This window comes from Rana temporaria, chromosome 5 (assembly GCF_905171775.1).
Source record: "Rana temporaria chromosome 5, aRanTem1.1, whole genome shotgun sequence".
Classification (NCBI taxonomy): Eukaryota; Metazoa; Chordata; class Amphibia; order Anura; family Ranidae; genus Rana; species Rana temporaria.
In genome coordinates this window covers 261,429,538-261,450,087 of record NC_053493.1, presented here as the reverse complement: position 1 = coordinate 261,450,087, position 20,550 = coordinate 261,429,538, and the positions used below count along the sequence as shown (strand labels likewise).

At 44.6% G+C, this 20,550-nt stretch overlaps 1 protein-coding gene across 3 annotated transcripts in view; it reads right to left on the bottom strand.

The window, feature by feature from the left end:
- Positions 1-20,550, bottom strand: part of CDKAL1 (CDK5 regulatory subunit associated protein 1 like 1) — a 947,145-nt gene that overhangs the window by 593,604 nt on the left and 332,991 nt on the right. For all 3 annotated transcript variants that reach the window (XM_040353783.1, XM_040353784.1, XM_040353785.1), the window contains exon 9: positions 6,627-6,730. In XM_040353783.1, the coding sequence (XP_040209717.1) occupies positions 6,627-6,730 (104 nt within the window). The remainder of the gene's footprint in view (positions 1-6,626; positions 6,731-20,550) is intronic.

Genomic DNA, 20,550 nt, shown 5'->3' with positions numbered 1-20,550 from the left:
ATATGCAAGTTAAGAACACTAAGGTGAACGGTGAAATACCCAAGACTATGGTAATTTCAGTCACATCTATGTGTCAAATTTGTGCAGATATTCTTGACAGCAGACAAGAAAAAAGGCCCCCGATAGAAAGCACACACAGATGTGGAGATGGACATTCTAGGCAATTCATCATAGCACAAATAGAACAGAGGACATGGGCAAATCAAAACCCGGAGTACCATATGTTCCCATTACCAGAAAAATGTTATCCTGCATAAACTGATAAAAGCCATGCCAACTGACAGTTGTTCCTTCTGCCTCTCTTTAATTTACGGAGATTGTATTACATTACCTTGGATTACAATTTCATGCTTCAGTGTACCAGAAATATCATGATGTTCAAAAAGTCCTATTGGCAAGGAGTGAATATCTGAGTATTCTACAAACTGCTACAAAATGTTAGTAACAGGATTGCAAACAGGAACATTTTATAACTTTAGATCTATATATACAAAATTATAAAAAAAAGCATGTATTCATTAACAGCTTTCCGACCGCATACCGTAAATATACGGCAGCAAGGTGGCTCACATGCGCTGGATCGCGTACCTAGTACGTGATCCAGCACTTTTGGGTTGTGGGCACGACGGTGGCCCGCTACCCCTGTGATTATTCACAGCAAGAGCTTATCAGTGGGTGCCGCGGACTCGATGTCTGCCGACAGCTGGTGATTATTCATTACACAGGCAGAAGCCAGTCTGCCTATGTAAACAAGGCAGATTGCAGTTCTGTCAGCGAGGAAGACATTGATCATGTGTTCCTAATAAGCAGGAACACAAATTGATGTCTTCCCTTAGTACAAGCACCTCCCACAGCTTAGTAAAGCACAAGCTAGCAACACATCTAAACCTTTGATCACCCTTGATGTTAATTAGGGTTGCACCAATACCACTTTAAGACTGAGGACTTGCCGATACCATTTTTTTTGTCATGTGACAATGGCACCGATGAGACAGCACTGATGAGGTGGCACCAATATGCAGCACTGAGGAGGATGCACTAATATGCAGTTATAAGCACCAATCTCCCTGTATAGCTTTCAATAAAGCAGCTGACAGCCACGGGATGGAGAGGAGGACAAGTGGCTGTCAGCTACTGCTTTATTGAAAGTCATACAGGGAGATTGGTGCTTACAACTGCCACACTGATAATCTGTGAGGTTGCCTGCCCCCCCTGCTATGCTGAGGACGCCAACAACAGTTAATGGATTAAGCATTGGAGCATTTGCACAAGTACTTGTGCAAATTCTCAGCATAAATAATAGTATCAGTGCAACCCTAGATAAGTGAAACTCCTGCGCGGTCTGTGAATGGAAAAGGGGGGGGGGGGAGAGTGACAGGGGCACTGCTGCAAATATTAGGAAGGTCTACCTTGATAGACAAATGTGATACATAAAACAAGTGTAATATATATGCGCTGTGAAAAAATATTAAAGTTAATACTAGAAAAAATGTGAATGGAGGAGGAACATAAGTGACTAAAGGACAGTGAGAAAATACAATATGATAGCAATAAACTGAACAGTCTCTACATGTACAGGGTGATACACATATGGTCTATGAAAAAGTCCAGCAAAACAAAAGGCCACACAGTTCTTGATAGATCTGATCCAACCGATGGATGAAAATATAAAGAGGCACTTAAATGGAAGAGACCCCGTAACCGAAGACTAGTGAGAAGGGTAAGCCGCACACCATAGAGCAGGGATCCTCAAACTACGGCCCTCCAGCTGTTGTTGAACTACACATCCCATGATGCATTGTAACACACTGACATTCACAGACATGACTAGGCATGATGGGAATTGTAGTTCCTGCACAACTGGAGGGCCGTAGTTTGAAGACCCATGCCATAGAGTCTCACACACACCTCCAGTGGTCCCAGCAGCTCACCTCACGGCTAGTGAATAAAGCCTGTTAATCAAACACTTGCACCTGAAGTCCTGGTCAATAAAATCAAATGTAGTTCTTATGGTCCCAGTGTAGAGCAGTACATGCAAAACAAGAGAACAGCAGGATGGTGTAATTCTGATATACCGGGGAGCCTTGCACATAACCAGTGTTTGAATGCATTCACATGAATGTAAAAATATGAGGCTTATCTCCACGAGCAGCGAGCTTGTCAGTGTCCTGCTTCTCTTTCTCCAAGTCTCCCGTGTGCCAGGCTGGAAGTACTAGGTGACTCGGGTGGAAGTGTCACAAAAGAGGAAGAGGGCAGGAGGGCACATTGCATAATTCAGTAAAAACAGGTGAATTTTAATAAAACAGCATACAAAAGACTCACATTTAAGCAGATAAAATTAGCATGGTATCCACGAGTGGCGAACTCGTATTGCCGTCCGTCGGATGCTAGAGTGTGTCCAGCGCTCCAATCCCGACGCGTATCGTCACACCAAGTGATGAAGTCATCCCTGATGAAGTCACGTGGTGTGACGATACTCGTCAGGATTGGAGCGTGGGCACACTCTAGCATCCGAGTGTGTCCAGCATCTGAGCCAACAGCGGAGAGCGGCGAACATAGAAGAAGACCCCCCAGAGTGGAGAAGACCCCCGGAAAGCGGAGAAGACCCCCAGAAAGCGGAGAAAACCCCCCCCCCCGGATAGCAGAGAAGCCCCCCCCCCGGATAGCGGAGAAGACTCCCGGATAGCGGAAGAAGAAGCCCCCCTGCAAAAAGAGCTAAAGAAGACAGGAGGTGCCTCCGGAGCAGACAAATAAATTATTTTAAAAACTTGTGTCGTGTGTTTATTAACTTTACCACTTTGCCTCCAGGTGAATGGTTTGGGGTACGATGTACCCCATATCCATTCACTTAGGGTGGGGGGCCGTTATCTGGGGGCCCCCTTATTTGAGGGGGCTCCCAGATTCCGATAAGCCCCCCTGCCCCAGAGCACCCAACCTCCCCATGTTGAGGGCATGCAGCCTGGTACTGGTCAGGAGGGGGCGCTCGCTCGTCCCCACTCCTTTCCTGGCCGGTCGGGTAGCGTGCTTTGGATACGGGTCTGGTATGGATTGTAGGGGGACCCCTACGCCGTTTTTTCGGCGTAGGGGGGTCTCCTTACAACCCATACCAGACCTAAGGGCCTGGTATGCTCCTGAGGGGGGAACTCATGCCGGATTTTTATTTAAAATCCGGCGGGGAGTTCCTCCTCAGGATTCATAACAAACGCCGCACACGTGTAGAATTGGCGGGAATCCAAGTCGGATCCCCGTCGCTTCTATGACGGCTTTGTCTCCATCGCGGCAAGCCAGCTCGGCGCTGGCTCACGCGATGGGGCTCGTAGGTGGTCAATCTCGCCGAGAAAGGGAGCGAGATTGACACAATATCGCGGTCACCCACTGTAAGTTAACCTTTTTACAAAAAAAAGTATAAATGATTATTTTTTGCAGGTAAAAAAAAAAATACATGTATTTTATGCTTTAGGAGCCTGGAAAGCATTGCACCGGCGATCAGCAGATTACTAATTTAATGCAGGACTCCCGCAGACCTGTCAGTGTACGTTCTTGCTCATACTACGTAGCACACTCATGTAGGATAAATCAATAACAGCACTGTGGTAGTTCACTGAGAACTGCATGACGACAGCCTCTAAGATTGTTGGGACTTGTAGTTTTTCATTCACGAAAACACTGAATGAGCAACGTGGCCAGAAGGGGCGGAGCACCACATGGCCGCATTACTTGACAGCTAGAAGAGGGAGAAGATCCCTGCTAGTCATCAGAGCAAGAGATTGGGGGAGCGGAGGGTGTTTCTTTCATAACCTGATAAGTTACACACCCTGGATATGGGTGTTGTATGTTATGAAAGACAAACTAATTCTTTAAAAAAAAAAAAAAAAAAAGTCTCCCAGCCTGTTCCTTAATTTTGCTCTGTAGACAGATATGTTTTTGTCATATGTTTAAATCTGCTCCAAAGAAACAATTAGAATTTATTTAAAATAAAAATCATAGCTCCACGACGCCACACTATTCCCCGGACCAGAGGGGGATACGCGGTGACACAAAGCGGCTAGACTTCCGTGGCAGAAGCTATCGGTCTACACCTGCTATTTGAGGCTGAGGGACAGCATCCATCCAGTGTCCACCTACCCTCCATTTACAGGCTGCTGCACAGATTCAGTATAGCCCTGCGCTCAAGGCGGGCACCTCTCAATACACAGAGGATGAGCCAGCCGAAGTCCTATAGATGACCACGGAATCGGTAAAGTGGATGTGGAATGACAGCCGTTGATGAGATACTTGCTACATTACATGCTCTGTACCAAGCGTCATGTACTGCTCTGAGTAACCACATACAGGCAATTTTGTCTGTGTGGCCCATCAGCGCCAACAGTAAACCACTTACAGCAGTTGCACACGCAGTGCCTTTATCAAGTCACCTTATTAATCCCCATCCGGGAAAATCATCATTATAGTGACTTATAAACTGTGCACATATTGCGCTCAGCCAGCATTGGGATTGTTCTACGTATCATACAAGGACACTTCACCAGAGCATCACATACCCGCAGCCGTGGGTTCCCCTTTTCAGCCCTCAGCATTTACAACTGTGTTCACACCCCATTTACTACACGGCCATCTCCCCCACCCCCCGCGGGGACACATTTGTTTTTTTCCCTTTACTTATCCAGTGTGATTATTTAAACCATATACGGAAGATTTCCGTTGGGGACTACAAAAAATGTTGACAATTAGGCGTCCGGACTGTCTTTGTACTTATTACATGTCAGTTATTGTCCTCTGTGTTTTTTGTTTATACGCACACAGTAAATGCATGTTACTGGTGCTACTCTGCCTGTATATAGAGACTAGTGTCTAGGTCATTGGCTTATATTAGCATCTAGCTGCTATTTTATATTGTAGGGATACCTTATTAAATAAATTATTTTTCATATTTTTTCATTAATCTTGAGTCTTGTCCATCACTACCCATAGTAGCCCCTTATATCTTTAGGGTTCCCTTTTTCTTTGGGTTCCCTCTATAATAGCGCCCAGTTTTTTGCATATATGTCTTGGCTACGGTAGAGACCTCACACAGGAGGAGCGACTACTCATAGTGTCCCTACATTTATCCAGCAGCCACTCTACAGGGACATGTTCATCAACTGTTCTTCAAACTACTGAGTACCATTTTTAGTTGCAATGAAACTTCAGTAAAAAGGGACTAGCCTTTTTACTTTCTCCAGGAAGGATGCTGTCCAGTGAGCAGTCTTCCCAAGGGAGGTCTGGGTTGAGTTCAGTGAGGCCAGTGGGATAAAATCTTATTTGTAAACACAAATGAGTGTTGGGGCTTGTGAGGCATGGGATCTGCACTGCTTTTTGCTTGGGAGCTTAACTGTGGGTATAGGATTGTGTATATGGGATTGCATGTATTTGTTTTTGGGTTGAAATATAAGGACTTGTGTCTTGTTTCAACCTGACAATGTAACTATGAACGAAAGATGAGCACATCTGCACCATGATGGTAAGCTGGTAAGATCACCGAAGAGTTAAGGGAAGTCGGTGTGGAGATCCAGAGAGCTGGTTCAGGTGAAATTTCAAGATGTGAACTGTCAGAAAAGCTGTCAAGTGGTCAGGGACGTTGTGACCAATCAGGAACACTTTTTACCACTCCTCATTCATTTCACATTTTGCCTATCTTAACAACTTGATCCAGGAGAGGAGCACTCCGTGCAGACTGTGAACTCACTTTTAAGCTGTTGATATTACGCCAACACATTTGTGAGTGCATAACACACAATTTTTAATGCATTTTCTTTAAATAAAATGCACTGCACCCAGTGGCTTCTTTCTACTCATTTTTTTTACAGTGTCTGGGTTTCCAATCCGCTAAAAAAAGCAGTCTTGTTTAGTTAGCTGAGCCAGGAGACTAATGATTATTTTTACAGCCAATGCCTCTGGAATAGTTGTTTGGCTTTGCCAACACTGTATAATTTGGTGTTCATTTTGATAACTTCTGACAGAGTTCTTCATTTTCCCTCTTTACTTTGTGGCAGTTCTCTTTTTCTATTTTACTTAACTCTGGCCATCCATTAGCACATCTCTTAATTGCCATATACTATCCAATTTTGATTGTATGGATAACCATTTTTGGTCCTCTAGCAAGAGGAGCCTGCGCTTATAAGTTTATTCTTGTTACATAGTGAGTCATAGCAGTGTCAGAGAAGTTGTTTTATTCTTTTTTTACAGTTTATAAAACCATGCAAAAAGAGGGAAAGCTTATGGGGGGATAAGATACACATTTAATGTATATAAAACCTTAAAAATATATATTTTTTATGTATTTTACCAAATAGAAAAAAAATATAATTGTATTTTTTACCAAATAGAAAATTAAATATCATTGAATGACACTCGTGTCTGTGTATGTGCAATCATAACTTGTGTGCACCAACAAACCTTCCTCTCCCAATTAAAAGCATATCCCAGCATTAGATTATTTATTTTTTACCTTGTTCCTGTAGACACTACCAGGCTTGAAAAAAATCTTGCAGCCGACAGGTGCTTGGTTCCTATAAACATAGAATACCCCCAAACCTCCCTCCCCCTCTAAACATAAAACAAGTGAAAATTTCACGGCTTGACCATACCTTGAAAAGACTGTTTCGCTCGGTCAACCAGCTCTTCTATAGAATAACTAGCAAGCTCTCCCCTTGCATGTTTTGTTTTGCAGTAGGTACACGCATTTAGGCACCTACAAAATAAAATACCAATAATAATGTTTGTGTGAACCGTGCAGATTTGTCTTGTAAAACATAAAAACTTGACGACTATAATAGGTTGCAAGGGTTTTGGCAAACTTGTGGATTCCCAACTACTTGTTCTGTATAGAAACAAAGCACATGACACCCCTTAGAATTTGCTGAACTATCGCGCCCGGTCTCCGTCAATCATAGAGACTTCAGTGACCATCTGGTCGGCCGGAAAATCTCTATGGTAAACATTTGGGGCCGGCGGATCCCGTCTCCGACGCACCGGAGGGCAGCGGGAGTGGGGGATGTCCCCTCTCGCCTCCTGTAAGAACGATTAAGCAGTGGAACAGCTGCTATGATCATTCTTATGGTGAAGGGAATCGCCGGCTGAAAAAGCTGATATCTAAATGATGCCTGTAGCTGCAGGCATCATTTAGATATACCCGCACAAAGTCAAGGATGTCACATGACGGCTGGTGGGCGGGAAGTGGTTAAACACCACACTACCTGCCTGAAGTTAGCATGTTTTCCCTGTTCAAACCATACATGTGGGCTCTCACACTGGAGACAATGGAGCAGCTTTTTAAGGGAAGATTCCAGGCACTATTTTTAACGCTATAGCGCCTGCAATACGCCCTCAGTGTGAAGGGGCTCTGAGGGTAGTTTACACCAAAACAACGTCATCAGGATCTGTTCCAAAAGCATTTGTGCATGTACATTTTTGACATGTTTCAGATGCTTTTTTCCTTCCTCTTGCTGCCCCCCCCCCCCCCCCCACTGTACTGGGGTCTGGTGCATTTTAGTAGTTTGGTGCAGAATAAATGCAGCATGTTATTTATTTATTTTCTGAAAACACAACACACTGGAACTGCAAGCACTGGTGTGCACTATGCAATTGAACACCATGTAACCTAATTTGTATGTGTTTTGGATGTATAAAAAAAATAAAAACACTGAAAATCATGTGGTGTGAATTAGTCCTCAATATCTAGAAAAAACTCAAGACAATTGATACCAATTATACAATCTATGGCCCCAATTAAAAGCCACGTCTATACTTTCACACCCACTCTTGTCCAAAAAAAGTACCAAACCTGAATCATTTCTGCCCTGTACCTAGAGTATGTTTGTTTCTACTGATTTAAAAGAATACATGTTCATAAAAACAACAACTAGCTGCCAAGAAGATATAAAATAGTCACAACTTTAAACAGGTCTATGTTACATAATTGTGTCAATTGTAAGCACTCAGTAAAATGATGAGTTGGCACACATGAGATTTACTTATGTTCTATAACCTAAATGGAAAAAGATTGAAAATATTTACAATTCATACAAACAAAAAGCTGACATTTAAAAGAGTGCATTTAGTACTGTTCAACCTATGGGGGGAAAAAAAAAAAAAAAAAACACATCAGCACATAATCTAGCACAGGCTCCATGAGCTGTAAGACTTTTAAAACATGACAGGATAGAACAATTCATGCTAGCGTACGGTGCCTTTCCCTACTTTACGGTGTGGCTAAAGTTGCCTTGGGCCAAATTTTTGCCTTCAAAGGGACATTAAAAGACTTGAGCAGGAGGACTTTGATAATCCGAGTCATATTCCTAGCAAACAGGATTTCACATCTGAAAGAAATCCCAGTTGGAGTGCTACATTGTCTGAGACAAAGGTTAAACTGTTACTGGAAGTCAACCGCTCTCATCTAAGAAAGAAAGGTGGGAAGACTGACCAGACAGCATACAGTAGATGCTGCAGTGACGGTGCAAGACAGTTTTAATAGATCTCATGAGACATGTTGTGAAAACAGACATCCCCGAATGCTGTGTCAGCAGTCTCATTACTGATGGTATAAAGATGAAAGGCAAGCTCTATATTTCTTTCCTGTCAGTTTGTACACTTCAAGAACTGACATTTGATGAAAATGTGACTTTAAGAACAGCTGTCCTGACACCACAAGATCTGACATAATTCTGCCAGTGAACCTTTCCTCATTTGAGACACCTGAGAAACAATGCTGAAAGATTTATGAAGTGAAACCGGATTAGCATGAGCTGGTAATATACAATTGTGACTGTAAAATCATGAATTCACCACCAATAAATCTGCCTCAAGCGTGATTAAGAGCAAGCAAAAACCGGGTGTTGGTATAATCCCAGCTCTTGCAAAGGTTTAACAAGACATATGCTACACTCAACAGATGCAGAATGCCACAAGAAACATGGGTCATGTTGAAAACGCTTTACACTTAAAGTGATACTAAAAACACTGTCATTTACATCATCCCTTCTATATGAATGATGGCACTTTAACTATTTAACCACTTAAGCCCTGGACCATTTGGCTTGCCAAAGACCAGGCCACTTTTTGTGATTTGGCACTACGCCGCTTTAACTGACAATTGCACGGCCGTGCGGCGTGGCTCCCAAACAAAATTTACATCCCTTTCTTTCCACAAATAGAGATTATGGAGGCATTTGATCACCTCTGCGGTTTTTATTTTTTGCGTTATAAACAAAAATAGTGACACATTTTGAAAAATTCTATATATTTTTTTATTTTGCTTTAATAAATATGCCTAAAAAATATATTAAAAAAACAAGTGTTAATCAGTTTAGGCCGATACATATTTTTGGTTAAAATAAAAAACGCAATAAGCGTTTGATTAGTTTGTGCAAAAGTTATAGCATCTACAAAATAGGGGAGTTTTATGACATTTTTACACTAGTAATGGCGGCGATCAGCAATTTTTATTGCGACTGCGACATTATGGCACACACATCGGACACTTTTGACACCATTTTGGGACCATTGTCATTTTTACAGTGATCAGTGCTATAAAAATGCACTGATAACTGTAAAAATTACACTGGCAGTGAAAGGGTTACCCTGTAGGGGGAGCTGAAGGGCTTAAGTGTGTTCTAGAGAGGGATTCTAACTGTTAAAGGGCGTGGCTATGAGTGACATCATTGTTCGCTGTTCCCGATGATAGGGAACAGACAATCAGTGACATGTCACTAGGAAGAACGGGGAAATGTGTTTACACCGACATCTCCCTGTACATCAAGTCCGCGGGTCCCGCAGGCACAGTCATGGACAAAAGTGGGAGATAAAAAACAGCAAGTGTTTTTCTGATTACAAAATTTATTGATAGGAGGAGCAGCTGTGAGGACGATGCTAAATGCAGAAGTTATGTGCGCCGGGGACAAGCTACTGATTGCATGTAGTTAATTTAGTGACACTTAAGTGCATATCGCTCTCATTTTTATAATATATATATATATATATATATATATACATACATATACACACACACACACACACAGTACAGACCAAAAGTTTGGACACACCTTCTCATTCAAAGAGTTTTCTTTATTTTCAGGACTATGAAAATTGTAGATTCACACTGAAGGCATCAAAACTATGAATGAACACATGTAGAATTATACATAACAAAAAAGTGTAAAACATTTCATGTGATATATTTCATATTCTAGGTTCTTCAAAGTAGCCACATTTTGCAGCAGACACATCTCTAGAACTGTTAAGAGGAGACTGTGTGAATCAGGCGCCTTCATGGTAGAATATCTGCTAGGAAACCACTGCTAAAGAAAGGCAACAAGCAGAAGAGACTTATCTTCCAAATTAAGAGTATCCCGCACCGCGGTGATAAGTGCTTCAACCAGCGCCCTATAATGCGCTGACCCAGACACGGAGTCATCCTCACTGTCCAGTCGTGGGCCGCATCCTCTAACACGAGAGAACCAGGGCCAGGAGCCGCAGCTGGGTCCGAATCCGAGTTATCCCCCGAAGACTGTGGGGGAGGGGGAGTTTATCCCCCTTTCCCCAGCACACCGCCTGCACACTGGCAACAAAAGCCTCCAGGACTGCCGACATAGCATCCACAGATAGCAACTGGTGTCTTTGCACCTGCTGTAACACAGGTATGTTTGGGGAAGAAGCATCAGCTTCTGACGCCATGCTGACCCACTCGCCTTACACCCCTGGGATGTAAGGCAAGGTACACAGTCCACCCTCCTAGCTGCTACAGAAGCAGAGGAGCCCCCCAGAGAGGACTTACCACCCGAGCCAGGTACTGCACAGCTCCCGTCCGCACTATCCCGCCTGAGCATGCTCTCCCACACAGCCACATGTGCCACTCTCTCCCTCTGAGGTGTCTCTAGGCTGTTAGCGCCATTCAGAGAACAGATACCACTGTGAACAGGAAAAATAGCACCAGACACCGCCAAAATGGCCGCCAGTAGCATGAGGTAAAAGGCAAAAAGCACACAAATAAGGCAGTGAACACCCGGGGGCCCCCGAACAGAGCCCCCCCCCCACACATGGCAGCAGGAGAGCAGACCCCCAGGCAGAGAATGGCACCCCCCCTAGGTGGTCCACCGGTCATACACAGCCAGTTTAGCTTCACAGAGCATAGGAAGGAGGAAGTAAGGGAGAGCAGAAAGGAAGGATGGAAACCCCCTAATCGACCTCCCCGGGAATGCCCAGTCGTTTTTGCCCTGCTTCGGCAGGATGACTGCTGGAAGCATTACTGATAGACCCATCACCCTAGCGGTACGGCGTGGCTGTCGGCCCTGGCACACTGACACAGACAGCAATAGCCTGGTCATATGTGTTCCCCTGAGCATGTAGCTCACCCGGCCACCCCTGGAGCAATGGGGCATGTCGGGGCCGACCAAGCACGTAGCTAAAGGTCTGCACACGCTCGATGGTCGAAACTGGGGAGACTACAAGGTTCTAGGATATCCAGCCTGTCACCCACTCGGCAGTTTATAGTATATCTCAGGATCAAAAAAAAAAGGGAAATAAATTGAAAAAAAAACTCCAGGACCAATGGGCCCACAGAGAGCCAGGTCCTTCTTGTATGCTAGGCAGAAAAAAACAGCTGCTGGATGCAGGAAGAGGGGTTGAACCAGAGGGACCACCCCCTGGGTGGTACTGTACAGTTTTGATGCTGTTTAAACCTTAAACGCAACGGTTCAAAAACAGAACTTCTCCTGTTTCAAGCCAAGCGAAATTCTAATTCTGGGTAAAATTATCACCCCTAGCACCAAAGTTAAAAGTCTTGGAGTCATTTTTGACACCTACATGACGATGGATGCACAAATAGGGTCAGTAGTCAGCGGATCGCATCATCTGCTGCGCCTACTACGCAGACTCATTCCCTTTATCCCAAAAGAAGACATAGCAGTCGTGGTGGGAACAATCATCAACTCCAGACTTGACTATGCAAATGCCCTCCATCTCGGACTCCCCAAATACCAAATCACTCGTCTGCAAGTCGTTCAAAATACGGCCACTAGACTTGTGACTGGGAAAAAAACATGGGAACCAATCTCACCTTCACTGAGATCCCTTCATTGGTTGCCAGTAAAAGACAGAATTACTTTCAAGGTACTCTGTCTAACACATAAGTGTGTTCAAGGAAATGGCCCCCAATATCTATGCGAAAAACTAAAAGCGCACAACTCCAATCGCGTTCTGCGATCCACCAACCAAAATCTACTCCAGATACCCAATGCCAGATACAAGTCCAAAGGAGAACGGAGATTTGCAGTCTAAGGACCCAGGTTATGGAACGCTCTACCAACCAGCATCAGGCTGGAGGTAAACCACTTCGCCTTCAGGAGAAAGATCAAAACCCATCTCTTCTGAGGGCCCAGGGAATGGATACCAAGCGCCCAGAGGCGATTCAGTTCGCATGTGTTGCGCTATATAAGTTTTTCACTCACTCACTCTTTTAAACACTTTAACATGTTTCTGCCTAGTCTTCGCCTGATAGAAGGCTAATACCCTAATGTCAAGATTTAATGGAGCTGTGTCCGTCCATGAACGAAAGAGAAACTTTGATTTTTACACGTCATGCAACATCAGCTCACAATGTTGGAGCGTTTGTCGCACCAGTGTGAACCTGGCCTTATAAATATAGCCATGAGTGCGCTTAATGTTCTCTGTTTTATGCCAAAGGAGGAAAGCACGTTTTCTGAAATGTTAGTTTGTCAACAAAAATAAATACATTTTAATGCACTTTTACAGGCAGTGGATAAATATGGTACACAAAAATAGAGGCACAGGCAATGTCACATCTGCTCATGTTTTCTGGACAATGCTCAAAACCATTCAAAATACCACTATTTTATAAATGTTATGTCCCCTTGCCGCTCTGTGTCTCTCAGGTGCTGCTGGCAATGCTGCCGGCAATGCTGCCAGTATCTGCTCAGCAAGTTACACACACAGGCCGATGTACTACTTAACCAGAGCAAGGTTTATTACTCAGAACATTATGGCATTCTTACATGGAGGAGTCTTATTCCAAACAGCTTCTGTCCATATCAGATGTAATCCCTTCTCAGCCTCATGTGTCTGCTTCCAGTTCCCCTCACACACTGTCTGACTTCCTGGTACAGCTCCTCCTCCCCCATCATGCATCAGGAGAAAGAGGGTAAAGGTCACAGTGATCTATCACAAACATCACACCTCCTTTCCTTCCCAAAAAAAAAACAAAACATAACAAAACATAACAAGAGAACAAAATGTTGAACACATAACTTAACAAGGCAAGCGAGATCAGTTCAGCAAGTAGTATCTCCAACTCAGTTCTGTGATTTCCGCAGCACTTCATGAGCCCTTTGTCTCTGTTCCCTGACCTCCAATGTGTCCCGTAAGATTTCAGCACTTTGCCAGCGAGGCGTTTGACGTCTTTGACGGGTAGACTTACGAACTGGCACAGCACCGGGAGGGATAGAGTCAGTTAAAGGTTCTGGAGAGGTCAGTGGGCGTCCCACAGACAAATCAGTCTCTAACTCCAGGCACATGTCCGGGCTCCTCAGGAATATGGTCACCAACCGGTTCAGGGTTTGATTGTAAACTTGTGGGATCATGCCAGACACCATGCCATATGTCACCAGCAGAGTTCAGAGTAGACTCTGGTGGGTGGTTAGAAAGAGGGGTCGGGTTTGTCACTAGTGGCCGGCAAATGCGTTTCCTCAATTGTGAAAGGTGTCGCCGAACACAAATACCGTCCTCCAGGCGGACAAGGTACATTCTTCTGCCAAGAGTTCCATCAATAACGCCAGGAAGCCAAGGAGGCAAAGCTCTGTAATTCCGAGACCATACAAGATCACCGGCACGGAATCCCAGACGGCCCGGCGGAGGAGGTGTTGGTGACTGTTCCTGCGGACGAACTAAATCAAGTTTGGTGCGGAGATGCCTGCCAAACATAAGAAAAGCCGGTGACAGCCCAGTAGTAGCGTGTTTCGTGTTACGGTACATGATCAAGAATTCCAGCAGCTTCTCTTCTGACAGTCCAACCTGGTCCAGAGTGGACAGTAAGTGCTTCTTAAATGTCTGCACAAATCGTTCTGCCAGCCCATTTGAAGCTGGATGATAAGGAGCTGTTTTGTAGTGTTGGACGCCCAAGCCACTAAGGAAGGATTGAAACTCATGCGATGTAAATTGAGTTCCATTGTCGGAGACTATGTCTGTTGGCAAGCCATATTGAGCAAAGAGCTTCCTTAAGACTAGAATGGTAGCAGCTGAGGTAATAGAAGGCATTTGAAAAACCTCCGGCCATTTTGAATGCGCATCTACCACGATCAAATACATTTTACCCTGGATGGGGCCAGCAAAATCAAGATGGAGTCTGGACCACGGTTCTGTTGGCCATGGCCAAGGTTGCAGGGTTCCTCTCTTTTGGGGTCGCTGGGCTTGACAGCACCCAGGACATTGAGCAACATAATCTTCAATTGCCGTATCCATTTGTGGCCACCAAACATAGCTCCGGGCTCGCTGCTTCATGCGCACCACACCAGGATGGCCTTCATGCAGTATCCTTAGCATGCTTGATTGCAAGTACTGGGGTACAATCACTCTATTGCCCCATTGTAGGCAACCAGCATTAGTCACAAGCTCACATTTTCTGGCAAAGTACGGACGAAATTTACCTGAAACTCAATCTGGCCATCCAGTCTGAACATAAGAGAATATCTGAGACAGGAAAGGATCTGTGGCTGTATGTCTGGCAATCAGGGAGGTGGACATGCAAGATTGTGGCCTGTGTACTTCCACTACACGTATCTCTCAGTGGGTGGTCTCCAAGTGGCAATCTGGAAAATGCATCTGCATTGCCATGGGTATCATGGGAGCGGTATCTGATAAAGCATAAGCTCCTAAAAATAAAGCGTACCTTTGTAAGCGAGATGCGGTTGTTGTAGAAATTCCTTTCTGAGGGTTCAGTATTGACAACAGAGGTTTGTGGTCAGTGATAAGTGTGAACTCCCGACCATAGATGTACGCGTGAAATTTTTTTGTGGCCCATACAATGGCCAAAGCTTCCTTGTCAATCTGGGAGTAGTTTTGTTCTGCTGAGGTTAAAGACCTGGAGGCAAAAGAAATAGGGCGCTCCGTGCCATCCGGCATGACATGGGAAAGCACGGCACCCAGTCCAGAAGGCGAGGCATCACAAGCCAGGATGACGGGTTTCTTTAAATCATAGTGGACCAGAACTCGAGAAGACAAAATGAGTTCTTTAGTAAGCCGAAAAGCTTCTTCACATTTGTCTGTCCATATCCATTTAGCTCTTGCATCCAGTAAGCGATGTAATGGGTAGAGCTGGTGTGCTAGGTTCGGCAAGAAACGGTGGTAGTAATTTAGGAGGCCAAGGTAGGACCTGAGCTGGGTGACATTCCGGGGGGTAGGGGCATGGGTAAGGGCTTTAACCTTTTCTTCAGTAGTGTGTAACCCATGTCGGTCCACCGTGTGGGCACAAAACTCCAGTTGAGACTTGAGAAATTCGCATTTTGAAAGATTGACACGTAAACCATACTTTTGGAGTCTCTCTAGCACAGCTTCAACATTCTTTCTGTGTTCTTCATCAGTGGGACCAGTGATGAGCATGTCATCCAGTAGACATTGGGTGAAAGGTATTCCTGCCAGTACCTCATCCATGATCCGCTGCCAGATGGCTGGAGCTGGGGCTATGCCAAAAACCATGCGGTTATACTGGAATAATCCTTAATGAGTGTTAATGGTCAACAGATGGCGTGAATCTGGGTGTACTTGCAGTTGCAGGTAAGCTTGCTTTAAGTCTATTTTTGTAAACTTTTGCCCCCCAGCCAGTGAGCCAAATAAATTTTCAAGTCGAGGCAATGGGTATTGATCCACAAGAAGTTGGTTGTTCAGAGCTACCCTGAAATCGCCACAAATCCTAATGTCTCCATTCTTTTTCTTGACAGGCACAATTGGTGATGCCCATTCACTTCTATCCACTTTCGTTATGATCTTTTCAGCCAATAGCCAATCCAGCTCTGCTTCCACTTTCTTCCGCAAGGCAAAAGGTACTGATCTTGCCTTACAAAAACGAGGTGTAGCACCAGGCTTCAAGAGGAGGTGGGCCATCTTTCCTTTCACGGTGCCCAAAGAGTCCTCAAAAACCTCTTTAAAACGTGACTTCAGGGATTCCACCCAATGGTCTACTTTAGAAAGCAATGTACATTGGGCAATGGTAAAAGGAGGCATGCCCAGGGCTTTGATCCAGTCCCTTTCATACAGCGGAGGACCTCCATTCCTTACAACATAAAGGCGTAGACTTTGACTGCGGTTGCCTAATGTAACAAGGGGTTTTACATAACCCAAGGGCTGTAGTAGTTCCTTGCTGTAGGTTTGTAGTGTGAGCTTTGTAGGTTTTAACGGCAGGGACAGACCCGATGCCTTTAAATCAGTCCATGAAATGACAGACACAGCTGCCCCTGTATCAACATCCATGGAGACAGGACAGCCATTGAGTGTGACATCCACTTTAATCGCAGGAGTACTCCCAGCTACTCGAAACAGTCCAACATGCTGGACACAGGTCTCCTCAGAGCTGAAACCGTTATTGTCCATATCCACACGGAATGTCTGTTTACGTCTATCTTTTGTGGTAGTGTTCGGGGAGCGAGAGCTGCGGCAAACGCGCCCAATATGACCAGTCTTTCCACAGCGAAAACAACCGACATCCTTGAACTTGAAAGCAGGCGCACTGTGAGTAGTGTTACCACAACGGTAGCAAGTCGGGGTCCCAGAGACAGAAGAATTAGGGTGGCGAGGTTTAAGCTGAGTGGCAGGGGACTGGCGTCTCGAGCGTTGAGTGATAGCAGTGTGGAATATTTCCTCACCCTGGCTTGCAGGAGTTGTAGGTGGTGCCTTTAGTAGGGTGGCGTCCCGTGTTGCCAACTCCATGACCGTAGCAAGGTCAGTGGCTTTCGTCAGAGTCAAGTCGGGTTCTGTGAGTAAACGTTTCTGTATGGCTGGGTCTCAGAGTCCCATGACGAACATGTCACGGAGAGCCGTCTGCAGGTAGTCTCCAAACTGACAAGTGGCAGCTAGTTTACGTAAAGCAATGATATATGTCTTTATATCCTCCCGGCCTGCTGCCTTCTACTGTAGAATTTAAACCGCTCTGCGATTTCTAACGGCTTCGGGTTGTAGTGTGTATGTAGCGTCTGAATTAACTCAGGCAGGGGCTTAGAGGCCGGCTTGTATGGAGAAATGAGGTCTCAGAGTTCCATATGCAACTTGACCCAATGCAGTGAGAAAAACTGCAACTTTCTTATCTACAGTCACATTATTTGCTTACATATACTGTTCCAGCCTCTCCACCCAGGAGCTCCATGACTCAGCTGCAGGATCAAATGGTTGAATAAACCCTATGAAGGCCATGTGTGCTAAAATCCACAATCCTCGTCGCCACTGTTATGTCCCCTTGCCGCTCTTTGTCTCTCAGGTGCTGCTGGCAATGCTGCCAGTATCTGCTCAGCAAGTTACACACACAGGCCGATGTACTACTTAACCAGAGCAAGGTTTATTACTCAGAACATTATGGCATTCTTACATGGAGGAGTCTTATTCCAAACAGCTTCTGTCCATATCAGATGTAATCCCTTCTCAGCCTCATGTGTCTGCTTCCAGTTCCCCTCACACACTGTCTGACTTCCTGGTACAGCTCCTCCTCCCCCATGATGCATCAGAGAAAGAGGGTAAAGGTCACAGTGATCCATCACAAACATCACACTAAACATTACAATTACACTAAATTTCACAAATTCTTTTTTTACAGTTTTGAAATGTTTTTTAGAATTTTAAAAACTCAAGGTAAAAAGTTAGGACATAAAGCATAATTTAATTTGTGAGAAATATATCATGGTTGGAAGTTTCACCACACAATGGCAATGTTTTAAAGCACAAGCAGCACCAACATATTTGGCACTGATGGCTTTTTTTTCACACTGTGTAGGATTGCACTCAAAGTACAAGTTATTGTAACATTCTGCTTTCTCCATAAATCTTCAGCAGACAGGAAAACAGAAACAGGTCAAAGGAAAAACAAAGTGTACACTTAGGTAATCTTTAATTAGAACACATGCTTTGAAGAAAACGCTGCAAGTACATTTTGTGTAAAAACTTTGTAAACAAAAAGTTCAGTTCATAAAAACAAAACGCATTACTTGTCCATAAAAAGGAGCCAATTATTGAATCAAAAGAAAGAACCCATCAATTTGCTGGATAAGCATCTTTAAAAAAGGCTAAAAAAGATTAGTTTAAAAAAAAAAAAATATATCAAGAGTATCGCAAATTCTAAAGACAGAACGTGGATTAACAGCATAAACTTGCTGCTGACCACCCGCTGATCGCTCACAATAAAATATACTCTGCGAGCGGGCAGCAGGTACAGACACAATCACATACATGTATGACGGCTGGGTTACTGGTTTGGGATGCGCTTGTGTGCACCCCCTACTGATCTGTGCGGTGATTGGACACAGAACAAGTTTGGGAGCAGATTTTGACTGAATCCCGCAGACTGGCTGTGTCCAATTGTATACAGAGTTCTGTATTTACAAAAACATAGAACTTGGTGTACAGGGAACAGCGATCTGGCTGTTTCTTCTTCCTGAAAAGCAGGGAGAGAAAAAGCAGACAGATGAGAAAGTAAAAGTAGCACATATTACACATTGTTAGGCACAGTTAAACACCCTGATTGCCCCCTAGATGTTAATCTCTTCCGAGCCAGTGTCATTAGCACATTGTCAGTATACAGTATTATCACTGATCACTTTATCAGTGTTACTAGCGATGTCAGGTTCAGTTAGTGACTCCCCCAGCTATGTCTGTTAGCGCTAGAATGCCCCCCACCCTAACACAGTCACATTACAGCAAGCATCCATAGCTGCACACATTCCAGTATACATACCGTAGTTTGTAGATGATATAACTTTCACACAAACCAATTAATCTACACTTGTTGGGAATGTTTTTAACCAAAAACATGTAGCAGAATACATTTTGGGCTAAATTTATGAAGAAATTGGATTGTATATGTACTAAAACATAAAAGTGTTTTTTTTTGTTTGTTTTTTTAAACGGTCATTGTTTTTTTTTTCCTCATCTAAAAACACCTTATGTGATACCTCCAAGAAAGCTTTAATTATGTGGAAAAAAATATATAAATTTCATTTGTGTACAGTTAAAGTAGCACAGTGCTGAATAGCAAAAACTGCCCTGGTCATTAAAGGGATAAAACCTGATGTAGACCTGGGGTTTAGTCAGGGAGTACCTCACAAATCTACCTGCCAAGGAGTCATCTTAGTCAATTGATAGAGATCTATTGATTTCTCCCTTCGGCCTTGTTGCACTTTTCCTCTACCACTAGGTGACCGGGAACTTTGTGGTACTCGATATGAGGATGGTAACCTAAGGTCAGGTTATCGGTATATGGGGTATCTCTGCCAACAGGCAGGTGTTTTCTTGAATCCCTTGGCCTGCTGGGAGAACCTATATATTTGGGAGAGGTCAAGGGATCTGTGTTCTGTGTTATCAAGACTGCGGTCTGGGCGGACATGTCTCGTCTTCCCCGGGCTGCTAGGCCCAAGATTGGGCATATCCCGGGAGCATCTGGCTGCAAGGCTGTGTCAGGCCCTATCCCGTAGTGACAGTTCTGCCGGCCAGAGAACCTGTCGTGGTCAAAGATTGAAGGGAAGCTGTCGCCACTTAGGGACCAACAACCTATACCAGGAACCACAGTGACTAACTGAAGCAAGTACCAGACACAGTATTCTCACCGAACGGGGACGGTGGAGAATCGGGAGACTTCAGGCGATGATCAAGTCAGGGACCCAACCAGCGGAGGCGACACTTGCGGAGCAGCGTTGTGTGCCAAGCTAGGGACTGCGGCGGTCAGCAGGGTTGAAGCTTGAAGGTATCAAAAGTGCCAAGCTAGAGGGAGATACCACCGTGCCAAGCTTGAGGGAGATACCACCGCAAAAGCCTTGAGGAGCTCACAGGATTCAGAGTTAGTGCATCAGAGGGTCCAGTGAGAGACCAGGAGCTCAAGGGGCTGAAGAACTACAAGTAGAAGTTGTAGTAAAGCTGAGAGAACTGTTATGTTTGAATTAGGAACTGTTAAAAGAGGGGGTTCACCCTATAAAAAAAATAAAACATGTCTAGCATTAAATTAAGCATAGTAGCGCGAGCTACAGTATGCCTTTATTTAATTTTTTAGCCCCGTACTCACTGCTTAATCCTATAGTGAAGATTCCGACTCCCCGCGGGGAATGGGCGTTCCTATCCAGAGGGAATATGATTGACGGCCGGCTCTGGCGCATCACGCTTCTCCGGAAATAGCCGAAATAGGACGTGGCTCTTCACGGCGCCTGCGCATAATCTGTGCGCAGGCGCCGTATAGCGCCATGAAGAGCCGAGACCTACTCCGGCTGTCTTCGGGGAGCGTGACGTGCCATAGCCGGCCATCAATCATCTTCCCTC